Source organism: Ammospiza nelsoni, chromosome 17, assembly GCF_027579445.1.
Source record: "Ammospiza nelsoni isolate bAmmNel1 chromosome 17, bAmmNel1.pri, whole genome shotgun sequence".
Lineage (NCBI taxonomy): Eukaryota > Metazoa > Chordata > Aves > Passeriformes > Passerellidae > Ammospiza > Ammospiza nelsoni.
The window spans coordinates 14,306,911-14,320,561 of NC_080649.1; the positions used below are offsets into that span (position 1 = coordinate 14,306,911).

At 60.4% G+C, this 13,651-nt stretch overlaps 1 protein-coding gene across 2 annotated transcripts; it reads left to right on the forward strand.

The window, feature by feature from the left end:
- The first annotated feature begins 6,694 nt into the window (after positions 1-6,694).
- Positions 6,695-13,494, forward strand: LOC132081023 (glucagon receptor-like). 2 transcript variants are annotated; one of them, XM_059484498.1, is made up of 13 exons: positions 6,695-6,772; positions 7,237-7,333; positions 7,592-7,699; positions 8,079-8,200; positions 8,278-8,384; positions 8,450-8,606; positions 9,743-9,902; positions 10,082-10,142; positions 10,585-10,654; positions 11,017-11,105; positions 11,611-11,749; positions 12,027-12,068; positions 12,198-13,494. In XM_059484498.1, the coding sequence occupies exons 1-13, from the start codon at positions 6,695-6,697 to the stop codon at positions 12,267-12,269; spliced, it is 1,302 nt and encodes a 433-aa protein (XP_059340481.1). In that variant the 3' UTR covers positions 12,270-13,494. The 2 variants fall into 2 exon arrangements, with proteins under 2 accessions (XP_059340481.1, XP_059340482.1); XM_059484499.1 differs by lacking the exons at positions 6,695-6,772; positions 7,237-7,333 and having other exon boundaries at positions 7,598-7,699; positions 11,050-11,105.
- Positions 13,495-13,651: the final 157 nt, after the last annotated feature.

The window sequence follows — 13,651 nt, forward strand, 5'->3', positions numbered from 1 at the left end:
GTTTCCATCTGTCCCCCCTGGAGCATCCCTCCTTGTGACAGCACAGAACCTCCATTCTCAGGGCTCCCCTTCCCAGCTCTAAGCCAGATTTTGTATCATAAGGCTCTGGCAAACCTGGGGGGAGTTTTTCTGGAGCCCTTCCAGACCTTTTGGCAAGAGGAACATGCAGAGCACAGCTCTCACCTGGCAGGTCTGAGTGACTTGAATGCTTTGCTGAGCACAACAGAGCAGCTCCAGCCCAGGCTGAAAATACATTTTCATCCATCACTGTCCCTGAAGGTGGCAAACATCCAACACTTGGGACAGCTGGAAGGCTGGGGAAGAACCAGAACTCAGAGCAACTTCTTAATCCCTTGTTTTTACAGAACAGGATATTAAAGGTGTGGAAAATATGTCTATTCTGAGAGCAGCTGAGGGGCACCCCCATTTCTGGGGCATCTGTCTTGGTTTGGAAAGACAGGAGTCTGCTAGGGAAAGCAGGAGTTCCCCTGAAATGGAGAATGTAAACCCTCCCCACCCCTCTGAATTGCTATAAATTTTAAATTAAGGGGCTCTCAGGCAAAAAATATGGGAGCAGGAAAGAGCAGTTCTTTAATAGGGAAGAAAATAAAAGGATAAAATCAACAATGCAGAATACTAGAAACAGCACTGACAAAGTCAGAACCCAACCTGACACCCTGTGGGTCAGGGTGTTGGCAGCAGTCCCATTGGAATTGTGGCTGCAGTCCTCCTGCAGTGTCAGGGGTGGTTCTGTTGGAGCAGGGATCCTGTAGCGAAGGATGGATTCTTCCTCTGAAGATCCAGTGGAAGAAGAGGCAGCTGCTGCTCCTCCGGGGAATCCCGTGGAGAAGCTGTGCTGGTGTCTCAAAACCTCTGGGTTATATCTGGGTAGCAATGCTTGGCTCCTCCCCCTGGATTTTATCTGGGTAGCAATGCTTGGCTCCTCCCTCTGGGCTCTCATCTCCCAATGGGATGCTGTAGTTCTTATCAGCCATGCAGGGACATTCAATAGCTGTTATCAGGAATGTCCCCTCCTGAGGAAGGTGTGAATGTGATCACTCAGAGAGAGAGATAAGGCAAACTGCCCACTTGACAAAAGACAGCTGCCATACAGATGGCAATAGAGAACATCTTGCCTTGCAGTCTGGAACAGCACCCCAGGCCCACAGGGGCTGCTCACCCTCTCTGCCCTGGGCTGGGAGGAGCGAGGGCTCAGCCCTCACACTGGGGACAGAGCCACTCATTCCTCAGGGTGACTGCAAATGTGCTCTGCAAACACCAAAGGAGATCCTCCAGCTTCCCCTGGGAATCTTGGGGACCATCCTGGGGACAAAGCAGCACTGCCAGCCCCCTGAGGAGCAGGGAAAAGCTGCTGGGAGGCTCTGATGTCCCTTAGTGATTGCACCTGGGGCTGACCCTGACCCTGCCCAGCTTAATGATGATTAAGCTAAATGACAATTAGCAGAGTTTTCACTTAGAGGGTCTTAGCAGGGACACCTCCCACTGTCCCAGGCTGCTCCCAGCCCTGCCCAGCCTGGCCTTGGGCACTGCCAGGGATCCAGGGGCAGCCACAGCTGCTCTGGGCACCCTGTGCCAGGGCCTGCCCACCCTCACAGGGAACAATTCCTCATTCCCAATATCCCATCCAGCCCTGCCCTCTGGCAGTGGGAGCCATTCCCTGTGTCCTGTCCCTCCATCCCTTGTCCCCAGTCCCTCTGCAGCTCTCCTGGAGCCCCTTCAGGCCCTGGCAGGGGCTCTGAGGTGTCCCTGGAGCTTCTCCTCTCCAGGTGAGCACCTCCAGCTCTGCCAGCCTGGCTCCAGAGGGGCTCCAGCCCTTGGGGTATCTCCATAGGCTCCCCTGGACTCTCTCCAGCAGCTCCAGGTTTTCCTTGTGCTGCAGCCCCAGGGTTGGTAACAGCAAAAGCTGCACCAGGCTCCGAGCAGGCAGAGAGGAAATAAAAGATTCATTCCATTGTCTGTTCCTGAATTCCCGGGGTCTGAACCCTTGGAATGTGGATGCTGCCCTACCTGCCAAGGCCCTGCGGCAGAGCAGGGCACAAAGAGCCCGGCCCCGGGCAGGATGTGAATAGCGATGAATTTCACAGAAGGTCTTGATCTCATGTTTAAACCTTCCGGCGTGAATGAGGCGAGAATCCACATGGAAACCGAGGAGAGCCGGTCAGCTTTGAATCCCGGTTTGCATCTCGGGGGCTACTGCAGCTGCCGAGGGCTCTGAGCGAGAGCCAAATCCAATGGAGCCTTTGTGAGCTGGGAACACTCATTTATCACTCATTTATCACTCATTTGTCACACATTTATCACGCATTTATCACCGCTGGGAATGTGGTGAGCGCTGCAACACCGCTGGAGTGACCTTTGTGTGTGATGGAGTGGAGTCCCTGCCTGTCATCGCCATGGGGGATGGAAATGGGGTGGAAAGGGGGTTGAAGTGGGATGGAAACAAGATGGAAATGGGGCGGAAATGGGGTTGGAAATGGGATTGGAAGTGGGATGAAAACAAGGTGGAAATGGGTTGGAAGTAGGATGGAAGTGGCTGCAAGTGGATGGAAATGGGGTGGAAGTGGGAGGAAATGGGATGGAAACAAGATGGAAATGAGATGGAAGTGGAGTGGAAATGGGGTTGAAATGGGATGGAAGTGGGGTGGTAGCGGGATGGAAATAGGATGGAAATGGGGTGGAAGTGGATCGAAATGGGGTTGGAAATGGGATTGGAAGTGGGATGAAAACAAGGTGGAAATGGGATGGAAGTGGGATGGAAACAGATACTCCTGTTCTGCAAAGCTCCAAGAGCTGCCCCAGGGGCAGCCCTGGAGATGGCTCAGCCTCAGGGAGCCGTGTCCCTGCCCATGCTGCTCCCTGGCCACTCACATGCTGAGGATTTCTCTGCCACAGCCTTTCCTGGGAAGTTTGCTGCATAAGTGGGAGTTGGGATGTGTTGGTGAGTGCTTTGTTCTGGGAATTGCTTCTGGATGGGAGCAAAGCCCCTTGACTAGCAGATGCTGCAATAATGCACACGGATGGATTCCCCCATCAATAATGGATAGATAAAGTGAAATCTGCCTTCAGGAGGTGTTGCTGCTGGTAACAGTGATCAGGGGAAGGGATTTAGCCTTGGGGGTTCTCTGGCTGGGTGTTTATCCCTCACTGACCCTGGCTTTTGTCACAGGGAACAGGGACAGGACCAGAGGAAACGGCCTCCAGCTGCACCAGAGGGGGTTTGGGTTGGGTATTGGGAAAATTTCTTCATTGAAAGAGTGATGAGGCACTGGAACAGGCAGCTGAGAGCAGTGCTGGAGTCACCAGCCATGGAAGTGTTCCAAAAACTTGTAGATGTGGTGTTTTAGGGACATGGGTTAATGGTGGCCCTGGCAGTGCTGCCTCGTTGGACTCGATGATCTCAGAGGGCTTTTCCAACCTGAACAATTCCATGATTTTCCCATGCAGGGCCCTGGAGGATGCTCTCCTCTCCCTGAGCACCCCTGCAGCTCTCAAGCTGCCCAAGAAACACCAACAGCTTCGATTCCCGAGGCTCTTCTGGCACAATTGTCCCAGCTTTGATGGTGAACATCACCTTTAATTAATAAATCAATCAATTTAACAGTCGTGTGTTCTCAGTGAAAGCTGTGTGCCAAGCCCACCTTGGCAGCACAGCAGCTGTTGGGAGTGGGGTGCTGCCCCAGCCCCTCTTCCCGAGGCTCTGAGCCCCCCATGGATCAGGATCTGGCCCTGGCAGAGCCTGGAGTGCTGCAGTCACTATGGAGACCCACCTGGATGCATCCATATGGAGAGGAACAGCTGTGGAGACCCACCTGGATGCATCCATATGGAGAGGAACAGCTGTGGAGACCCACCTGGATGCATCCACAGGGAGAGGAACAGCTGTGGAGACCCACCTGGATGCATCCATATGGAGAGGAACAGCTATGGAAACCCACCTGAGTGCATCCATATGGAGAGGAACAGCTATGGAAACCCACCTGAGTGCATCCATATGGAGAGGAACAGCTGTGGAGACCCACCTGGAGTGCATCTGTACGGAGAGGAACAGCTATGGAGACCCACCTGGATGCATCCATAGGGAGAGGAACAGCTCGTTCCTCACGTCCCCATTCCAGGGACATGGCAGACAATCCCATCCAGATGGACCTCAGCAGGCAGTAACATCCAGAGTTTGGGATTCCTCTCTAGGGAATGGCATCCAGTGCTGCAGCTCTGAGCTCTCCCAAATCCAGCATCCTTGTGGGATGAGCCCAGCCCTGCTCCTGCTGCCTTTGGATGGGTTCACACAGGGACATCTGTGGGGTGCAGGTGTGCAGTGTCAGTCTGGGAAGGGGGACCTTCCAGGGGAGATGACCTGGAATCATCTCCCATGAGTGCCCCAGGGCTGTGGCATCATGGAATCCTGGAATGGTTCAGGCTGGAAGGGACCTCAAAGCCCATCCAGTGCCAGCCCTGCCATGGCAGGGACACCTCCCACTGTCCCAGGTCACTCCCAGCCCTGCCCAGCCTGGCCTTGGGCACTGCCAGGGATCCAGGGGCAGCCACAGCTGCTCTGGGCACCCTGTGCCAGGGCCTGCCCACCCTCACAGGGAACAATTCCTCATTCCCAATATCCCATCCATCCCTGCCCTCTGGCAGTGGGAGCCCTTCCCTGTGTCCTGTCCCTCCATCCCTTGCCAAAGTTCATCATCTGTCGATGAGCAGACACCCTGGTGTTGGCTCGTGCTGGGGGAGGCACCTGAGGGCTCATTTTCCCCCCAAACATCAAATCCTTTCCCTGGGCTGCTCCCCAGGGCGTTGTTTGTCACTTGGAAAAGCAGGCACCTCTCGCATGGCTGCAGCCACAGCTGTGACTCCTCATCCCCCTGGCTCCTGTGGCTGCTCCACTGCAGCAGCTTTCAGACAAACATCTTATTTTGCAAAACAAATGTGATTTCTGGTGCATGCAGCCAGGCTGGGGGATGATCCCCCCTGCTGCAGGGCAGGGTGGGCACCAGCATTGCAGCAGGAGGGAGCACAGCTGTACTGGGAGGGACAGGGAGCCTGGAAGGGCTGCATTGGTGATTTGGGCACCTCAGGGGCACCTCCTGCTCCACTGGTGGCAAAGTCACCTTCCCCATCACAGAGCCCTCCCTCCCACTGCCAGCACGGGCTGGGCAGGCAGCAGGACCAGGGCACCAGGATTGTCCCATGGCTTGTCCTGCCCTTGGAGCTGCCCTGGATAGGTGACAGGGCGCATGGATGTCACAGGCTGTGCCCTCTGCCGGATCCACTCCTGTCCCCAGGATCTCCTGGTCCCAGGGCAGGGAGGCCCCCACACCCCCCTGCCTGCACAGGGGACAGCCACGGGGACACCGAGCCGGGCAGGGGAAGGACTTGCCCCGGGGCTGTGTGATGGAGGGTCAGGAGCTCTGCAGAGACTGAAGGGGGCTGGATCCTTGATCTGCTCCCTGTGCCCCGCGGTTTGCGGGCTGGGCCCCCATCCCTGTCCCCGTGTGATGCAGCTGGGGACCCTCAGTGGGGCTGGCCCTGGACCTGTTCCCCCATCCCCGCGTGACTCATCAGGGACCCCGGACAGGGCTGTGCCCCCATCCCCGTGTGTTTCCCGGGGGGCTCCGTGCTGCAGCTCCGCGGCCGTGGGGGCGGCGGCACCGGGACCCCCCGATTCCCGCGGGTCCCCGGAGCCCCGGGAGGCGGTGCCGCCCCCGAGCTCCCCCCGAGGCCCCCCCAGAGCCCCCTCCCGTCGGGGCACGGCGCTCGCAGGAGGCGGCTCCGCCGCAGACGCCGCTCGGTCACCGCCGCGTTCACCTCGCGGAGCCGGGGCTGCCCGTGACACCGGGAACAGCGGGAATACCGGGAGCAACGGGAACAGCAGGACACCGAGAACACCGGGAACACGGGGGCTGCCAGAAACACCGGCGCTACCGAGGTTGCCGGGAATACCGGGAACCCCGGGACACCGGGAGCAGCGGGACACCGGGACTGCCGCTCCCGCGGAGCCGGGTAAGCGGGCGGAGGGAGCGGCGGAGCCCCGGGACCCCGCAGGCACCGAGGGGGACCGGCTGAGGACCCTCGTGAGGACGAACCGGGAGGTCCGTGCTGTTGGGGGGGCCGGGCTGAGATCGGGCTGGGAGCGATGGAGCCTCGGAGGAGCGGGGGAGCCCCGGGGGTGGCGGAGCCGCTCCTGCCCCGAGCCCCGGCCGGGCTGCGAGGGGTCTGGGCCGGCGGGACCGGGCGGGACGTGCTGGGGCACAGCGGGAATGGGGGTCCCAGCCCGGCCGGGGTGCGGGCCCAGGGGACCCCAGAGAGGTCTCGCTGCCCCCCGTCCCTGCAGCCTCTTCCCGGCTCACCCAGGGGTGCACTGGGGTGGCACCGGGGCTGTCACGGTGCCGTTTGCTCCCCTCGGGGCTGGAAGCTGAGCAGGCTCATCCAGACGTGAGATTCATTTACACCCCGGCTGCTCTGCTTGGTGCTGCCCGAGGTTTTGGCTCCCAGGACATGGCCAGGACCTTCTCCTCCGCTGGCTTGGGGAGCAAATCTGTGCCCCCACCGGGTGTGGGTGGCGGCAGAGCCGAGCCGCCCCCGCTCCTCCACCTCTCCCCAGGGTCGGGGTTCCCGGCCCGGTTTGAGACGCGCCCCGGCACTGGGAGCGCTGGTCAGGCTGGGAGCGGCCATGGGGGACACGCCTGGAGCCGGATCCCTGCGGAGCCTCGTCCAGCTCGCCTGGCTGTGCCTCTTCTCCTCCGTGCCGGTGAGCGCCGGTCCGGGGCCGGGGCAGCGGGGTTGGCACTGCCGGGCTCTGACCCCGGGGCGGCCCCATCCCGGCTCCATCCCTGCTCCATCCCGACCCCATCCCGGCCCCATCCCGGCCCCATCCCGACCCCATCCCGACCCCATCCCGGCCCCATCCCGACCCCATCCCGGCCCCATCCCGACCCCATCCCGGCCCCATCCCGGCCCCATCCCGGCCCCATCCCGGCCCCATCCCGGCTCCATCCCGGCTCCATCCCGGCCCCATCCCGGCCCCATCCCGGCTCCATCCCGGCCCCATCCCGGCTCCTGCCCAGCCCCATCCCGGCTCCATCCCGGCCCCATCCCGGCTCCTGCCCAGCCCCATCCCGGCCCCATCCCGGCTCCTGCCCAGCCCCGGCTGTGGCCGCGCTTCCCGGGGGCTCTCAGGGCTCTGCAGGCTCTGACCCAGCTCTGGGCTTGCAGCACGGCGGGGCCAAGGTGCTGGAGAAGACCTTCGAGGAGTGGCTGCGGTACCGTGACGAGTGCCTGAGGAGGATGGCGAGCGAGCCCTACCCGGCAGGTACACAGAGCCAGGGCTGGGGCTTGTCCCTCTCCAGTGTCCCCTGCTCCGGTCACCCACGGGACTGACAAGGATCTCCACGTGTCGGATGGGATACCCAGGGCTGGGTGTCCTGGGGGGCTGAGGCTGCTGTGGGGCACACGGGCCCATTTCAGGGTGGCATCAACCCCCTCAGAGGTGCTGGGATAGCAGGGCTCGGTGTGTCTGTGCCACCAATCCGAGCATTGGCTGTCCCTGTCCCTGTCCTGCCCTTGGAAGGGCTGTTCTGTAACAGGACATTTGACATGTACGCCTGCTGGCCTGACGGGAGCCCCGGCACCGCCGTCAACGTCTCCTGCCCCTTCTACCTGCCCTGGTTTGAGAAAGGTGAGGATGCCCTCCTGCCATCCCCGAACTGGAATCCAGGGCCGAGCCCTTCTGGGGCTGGAGAGACTCTCTGGGCTCCTCTCCTTTCCCCTGACAGGGGCAGGGGACCCGTGAGCAGACCCGGGGTGAGGGGACACCGGGGCTCCGAGCAGAGCCAGCTCTGCCCGTGCCTGCCCTGGAGAACTGAGCAGGGGCAGATCCCCCATCCCGGGACAGGGGCTTGGGGAGCCTGGGGGACTGTGCCGGTACTTGGGGAGCCTGGGGGGCTGTGCTGGTACTTGGGGAGCCTGGGGCACGGTGCCTGTGCTTGGGGGAGCCTGGGGCACTGTGCCGGTGCTTGGGGAGCCTGGGGCACTGTGCCGGTGCTTGGTGTCCGCAGTGAAACACGGGCTGGTGAGCCGCAGGTGCGGCACCGACGGCCAGTGGGTGACGGTGAACGGCAGCCAGCCCTGGAGGGACTATTCCCAGTGCGAGGATGAGCTGGAGGTCACCGCTGAGGAGGTGGGACACGGCTGGGATGGCCGGGGCAGCCTGCCCGGGGTGGACACGCACTCACCTGGGGTTCTGCTCCCCTGCAGGAAGGCGCCCGCCGGCTCATGGTGAGCTTCAAGGTGCTCTACACCGTGGGCTACTCGCTGTCGCTGCTCACCCTCATCTCCGCCCTGCTCATCCTCACCGCCTGCAGGTAGGAGCCGGCCCTGCCCCTGCTCCCTGCCCGCATGGCGGCCCCGCCTGACGCCGCTCCCGCAGGAACCTGCGCTGCACCAGGAATTACATCCACGCCAACCTGTTCGCCTCCTTCGGGCTGCGCGCCACCTCGGTGATGGTGAAGGACGCGCTGCTGGAGCGGCGCTGGGGCGTGGAGCTGGTGCAGGTGGCGGACTGGGAGGCTCTGCTGAGCCACGAGGTGAGTGCTGGGCTGGGGACAGCGTGAGACCCTCGCCCTGGGCAGGGCTGGGGGGCATTGGTGCTCATGCAGCCCCAGAGCCCCGCTGGGTGAGCTCTGGGGGTGCCAGTGCTGCCCATGCACCTGATGGATGAGGTCTTGGGGTGCCTGTGTATGGTCCTGGGGTGCCCATATCCCTAATGGATGAGGTCTTGGGGTGCCTGTGGTGGTCCTGGGGTACCCATATCCCTGATGGATGAGGTCTTGGCGTGCCTGTGTATGGTCCTGGGGTGCCCATGCACCTGATGGATGAGGTCTTGGGGTGCCTGTGGTGGTCCTGGGGTACCCATACACCTGATGGATGAGTTCTTGGGGTGCTATTCATGGTCCTGGGATGCCCATCCACACATTGGACACACTTTTGCCTGTGCTGCCCATGACCCAGCAGGTGAACTCTTGGGGTACCTGTGCACTCCCTGGGTGAGCTCTGGGGCTGCCAGTGCTGCCCATGTGTCACTATAGGACACGAAACAACACGAGCACGCAGTGCTGCTCTCAAGGTGAAGAAAAGGGAAGTTTATTATCTGACTCTAACATTTATAGATTTCTAAAAGTGCCAGTGGATTGGAGGGTGACAGTGCCACCTCTCCAATGACACTCGACAAACTAACAGTCCATCAAATTTCTCTTCTATGAAAGAATGCAAAACAATGAGTTATTTACAGAAAGTGTGTGAGAATGTAAACAGAAAGTTCGTTACAGGAATGTAACCATCAGAAGGCTTAGAAAATCTTAAAAAATCAGGGTGCACACCCATGCACCTGATGGATGAGGGCTTGGGGTGCCCATCCACATGGTGAACACGCTCTTGGGGTGCCTGTGCTGCCCATGATCCAGTGGGTGAACTCTTGGGGTACCTGTGCACCCACTGGGTGTGCTCTGGGCCTTTGTGGCACCTGAGGGATGAGCCCTTGGTGCCACCCGTGCCCCTGGTGGGTGAGCTCTGGGGTGCCTGTGCAGCACGGGGGAGCTCTCGGGGTACCTGTGGCTCCATGGGGTGGCTCTCAGGGTTCTTGGGGTGCCTGTGCAGCACCACCCCCCCGTGGATGAGCTCCTGGGGTGCCCGTGGTGACCATGGGGTGGCTCTCCCGTGGCAGGCAGCGCTGGGGTGCCGTGCAGCACAGGTGCTGATGCAGTACTGCATCCTGGCCAACCACTACTGGTTCCTGGTGGAAGCTGTCTACCTCTACAAGCTGCTCATCGGGGCCGTGTTCTCCGAGAAGAATTACTACAGGCTCTACCTCTACCTGGGCTGGGGTAGGGGCCTCCTGGGCGTGCTGTGGGGAGGGGACAGTGCCCGGTGTCACCCAGGGGCACCACGGTCCCAGGAGGGTGCAGGGTGGGGGCTCTGCCACCCCGGGGTCCCCCCAGCACGGGGGTGGTTTCTCAGCTCAGGAGGGTGCTTGGTTTTACAGGGTTTGCTGTGTGACTTGCAGGGACCCCCGTGGTGTTCGTGGTGCCCTGGATGGCTGCCAAGTACCTGAAGGAGAACGCGGAGTGAGTAGGGATGGATGGACAGGGATGGATGGATAGACAGGGATGGATGGATGGATGGATGGATGGATGGATGGATGGATGGATGGATGGATGGATGGATGGATGGATGGATGATGGAGGGATGATGGATGGATGGATGGACAGGGATGGATGGATGGATGGATGGATGGATGGATGGATGGATGGATGGATGGATGATGGAGGGATGAGGGATGATGGATGGATGGATGGATGGATGGATGGATGGATGGATGGATGGATGGACAGGGATGGATGGATGGATGGATGGATGGATGGATGGATGGATGGATGGATGGATGGATGAAAGAAGGGATGGATGGAAGGGGGTCTTGCTGGGATGCTCAGAGGCTGGGTTGGAAAGCTCTTGGATGATGCTGCCCCAGCCCATGGTGATGGTGCTGTCTCTCCTCCCCTCTCTCAGGTGCTGGGCCCTGAATGAGAACATGGCTTACTGGTGGATCATCCGCATCCCCATCCTGCTCGCCTCCCTGGTAGGGAACAGCTGCAGCCCTGGGTCTGTTTGGACAGCAGCAGCTCAGCCCCTGGCTCTGGGAAGCTTCCAGCAGAGGCCAGGAGGCAGAGCTGGCCTGCAAGGACCAGCCAAATGCTCAAGGGGTTCAGCAGTTTGCTGACCCTGGTTCTGGGGGTTCATGAAGGAATCTGGGGTGCTGAACCCCAAGGAAAGGGGCTGGGGGTGGCTCTGCTGCTTTGTAGCAGGGATTTTGGGATGGCAGGAGGGGAGGAAGGGCAGCAGCAGCCCCGGCAGCACAGGGGGTGCCATCTCCTGCTGGGTGTCACAGCCAGGGCGGGGGTGCTGGGCTCTGTGTGCCCCTGCCCTGTCTCCCCCTCCCAGATCAACCTGCTCATCTTCATGCGGATCCTCAAGGTGATCCTGGCCAAGCTCCGGGCCAACCAGAAGGGCTACGCCGACTACAAGCTGAGGTGGGCCACACCCCTACCCTGTCACAGTGTTCCCAGGGGTTCTTGGATGAGGGAAGAGATGAGGATCTGACTCCATGTTTCAGAAGGCTGATTTATTATTTTATTGTATATATTACATTAAAGCTATACTAAAAGAATAGAAGAAAGGATTTCATCAGAAGGCTGGCTAAGAATAGAATAGTAAGAATAGAATAGCAAAGAATGATAAGAAAGGCTTTTGGCTTGGCTCTCTGTGCAAGCCAGCTGACTGTGATTGGCCATTAATTAGAAACATCCAACATGAGACCAATCACAGATGCACCTGTTGCATTCCACAGCAGCAGATAATCAATGTTTACATTCTGTTCCTGAGGCCTCTCAGCTTCTCAGGAGGAAAAATCCCAAGGAAAGGATTTTCCATAAAAGATGTCTGCGACACTACCCCTCCCCGGGCCTCTCCTCCACCTCCTTCAACGACCACCCTGGGATTAACTGGGAGTTTTGCTGTCCCCTTGCTGTCCCCCAGGCTGGCCAAAGCCACCCTGACCCTCATTCCCCTCTTTGGGATCCACGAGGTCGTTTTCATCTTCGCCACAGACGAGCAAACCACGGGCATCCTGCGCTACGTCAAGGTGTTCTTCACCCTCTTCCTCAACTCCTTCCAGGTGAGGGGGGAGTGAAACAAATCCTTGCTCTGGGCACACCATGGAGCAGAGATCAGGGGCTGCCTCTCTGGGCTTGTTCTGTGGTGCTTCCATGGGAAGGGCAGCACTGCCTCTGTCCTTGAGGGCGTGCTGCTGCCTCCTGTGCTCTCTGGGCAGCGCTGCCATGGGGACCCCGGCCCTAAAAACACCCAGGAGTGGCCTGGGGGGAGCCTAAGCCCATCCCAGCCCCAGGAGAGGGACAAGCAGGGAGGGGACTCACTGCTGGCTCTCCCTGCAGGGCTTCCTGGTGGCTGTGCTGTACTGCTTTGCCAACAAGGAGGTAACATCCCTGGCCCTGTCCTTGTATCTGTTCCTGTCTCTGCCATAGCACCTGCCTGGCTTCCCCACCCCGTGCCTGCAGGGAGGGCACAGCCATGGATAAGCCCCTTGTCCCTCCCCTCCATGGCAGGTGAAGTCTGAGATGAAGAAGAAGTGGCAGCTGTGGAAGCTCGACCACCCGGTGCTCTGCTGTGCCCAGTGAGGGGGTGACCAGCCAGGGCAGAGGGGCTGCTGGCCACGATGGCCACAGGGCCTGGCTGCAGGGCAGGAGGCTGCAGGGAGCTGTGCTGGGCAGTGCCCACCCAGGATGGCCAGGCTGGCACGGGTGTCTGGCTGTGCCACACGGGAGCTGCTGGAAGGGACATCCCTGCTGTGACGCGAGGGGAGGTGGCACCTCTGGCTCTTGCCAGGCATTGCTGTGTGGGCAGCCCTGCTGCTTCTCCCCTGCCTGGCAGCCTCCCCAGGACACCTCCCACACACAGGGAGCCCCTGGGACACCCACACCGCCCTGGGCACCTGTGGGACCACAGCAGGCAGGGGCAGCCTGGCCCTGCAGGGGCAATGGGAGATGCTGCCACACCCTGGGCCACACCACAGCCTGTCCCTGTCCCCGTGTCCCAGCCCAGGACCATCTCACCAGGCATCCCCAGCCACCCTGTGAAGCTCTGCACAGCGAGGGGCTGCTCCTGCTCCCACCCTCATCACTGACACAGAGCAGCAGCTCCCATCCCCTCCTCACTGCCCTCCAGCTGCACAAACCCCTGGTGCCCCTGTCACGGGCAGAGCCAAGGATGGAGCCCCAGAACCACCTGGGAGTGAAGGATTTGAGAGCAGCAGCTCACTGGGGCAGAGCCCAACCTCCCCCATGCCAGGTTCAGCACCCAGCCCAGCCTCCCCTGCTCTGTGGAGGGAAAGCTGGATTGCCAGCCTGGCAGGAGCTCAGGAACCAAAGGCTGAAATCCTGGCAGTTTGCTTTCCAGGGGGGTGCCAAAGCATCCTCCCACCCTGGCCTAGCAGGCTGTGGATCCCGGGAAGCTCAGGAGGAAGAGAAGCAGCAGAGGTGTTGTGGTTTGAGCAGGGCTGCTCCTGTCCTGCTCCTGTGCTGTCCTGGGGGAGCCCAGAGCAGCGGGAGACACCCCCAGCCCCAGCCCCTCGCTCTGGCCCATGGGAGCGGCACAGACACTGCCAGAGCTCGTTCCCATCACATCCCTTCCTTTGCCATGCACGAGTCCCCTCCAGGCAGGAGGAGGCAGCTGGGAGCTCCAGGAGATGCCCATGGACACAGGATGTTCTCCAGGCCCTGCTCCTTCCCCAGGGGCTGGGGGAGCCTCTCCCAGTGCCTGAGGGAGGAGCTGCCTCGAGCACACAAAGCAAAGAGGCTGCACCAGCCTGGAGTCAGGTCCTGGATCAATGGAACCCCCACGAGACCAATTTACACATTAACTCTCTTTTCAAATGTAAATAAATATTTATTTTTCAACAAGCAGAGCCTGCTGCTTCTGTCTGTTGCAGGGGAGGGAAGGGGCTGGTGGGCAGAGACAGCTGAATCTCAGAATGGGGAAAGAATCTTAAACCCCATCCACT

Bases quoted from the DNA above. Each gene is read 5' to 3' on its own strand.
- LOC132081023 (XM_059484498.1), top strand. From the start codon at position 6,695: ATGGGGGACACGCCTGGAGCCGGATCCCTGCGGAGCCTCGTCCAGCTC. The intron at 10,655-11,016 runs GTAGGGAACAGC...TCCCCCTCCCAG, and splicing joins CCATCCTGCTCGCCTCCCTG to ATCAACCTGCTCATCTTCAT. The intron at 11,750-12,026 runs GTGAGGGGGGAG...CTCTCCCTGCAG, and splicing joins TCTTCCTCAACTCCTTCCAG to GGCTTCCTGGTGGCTGTGCT.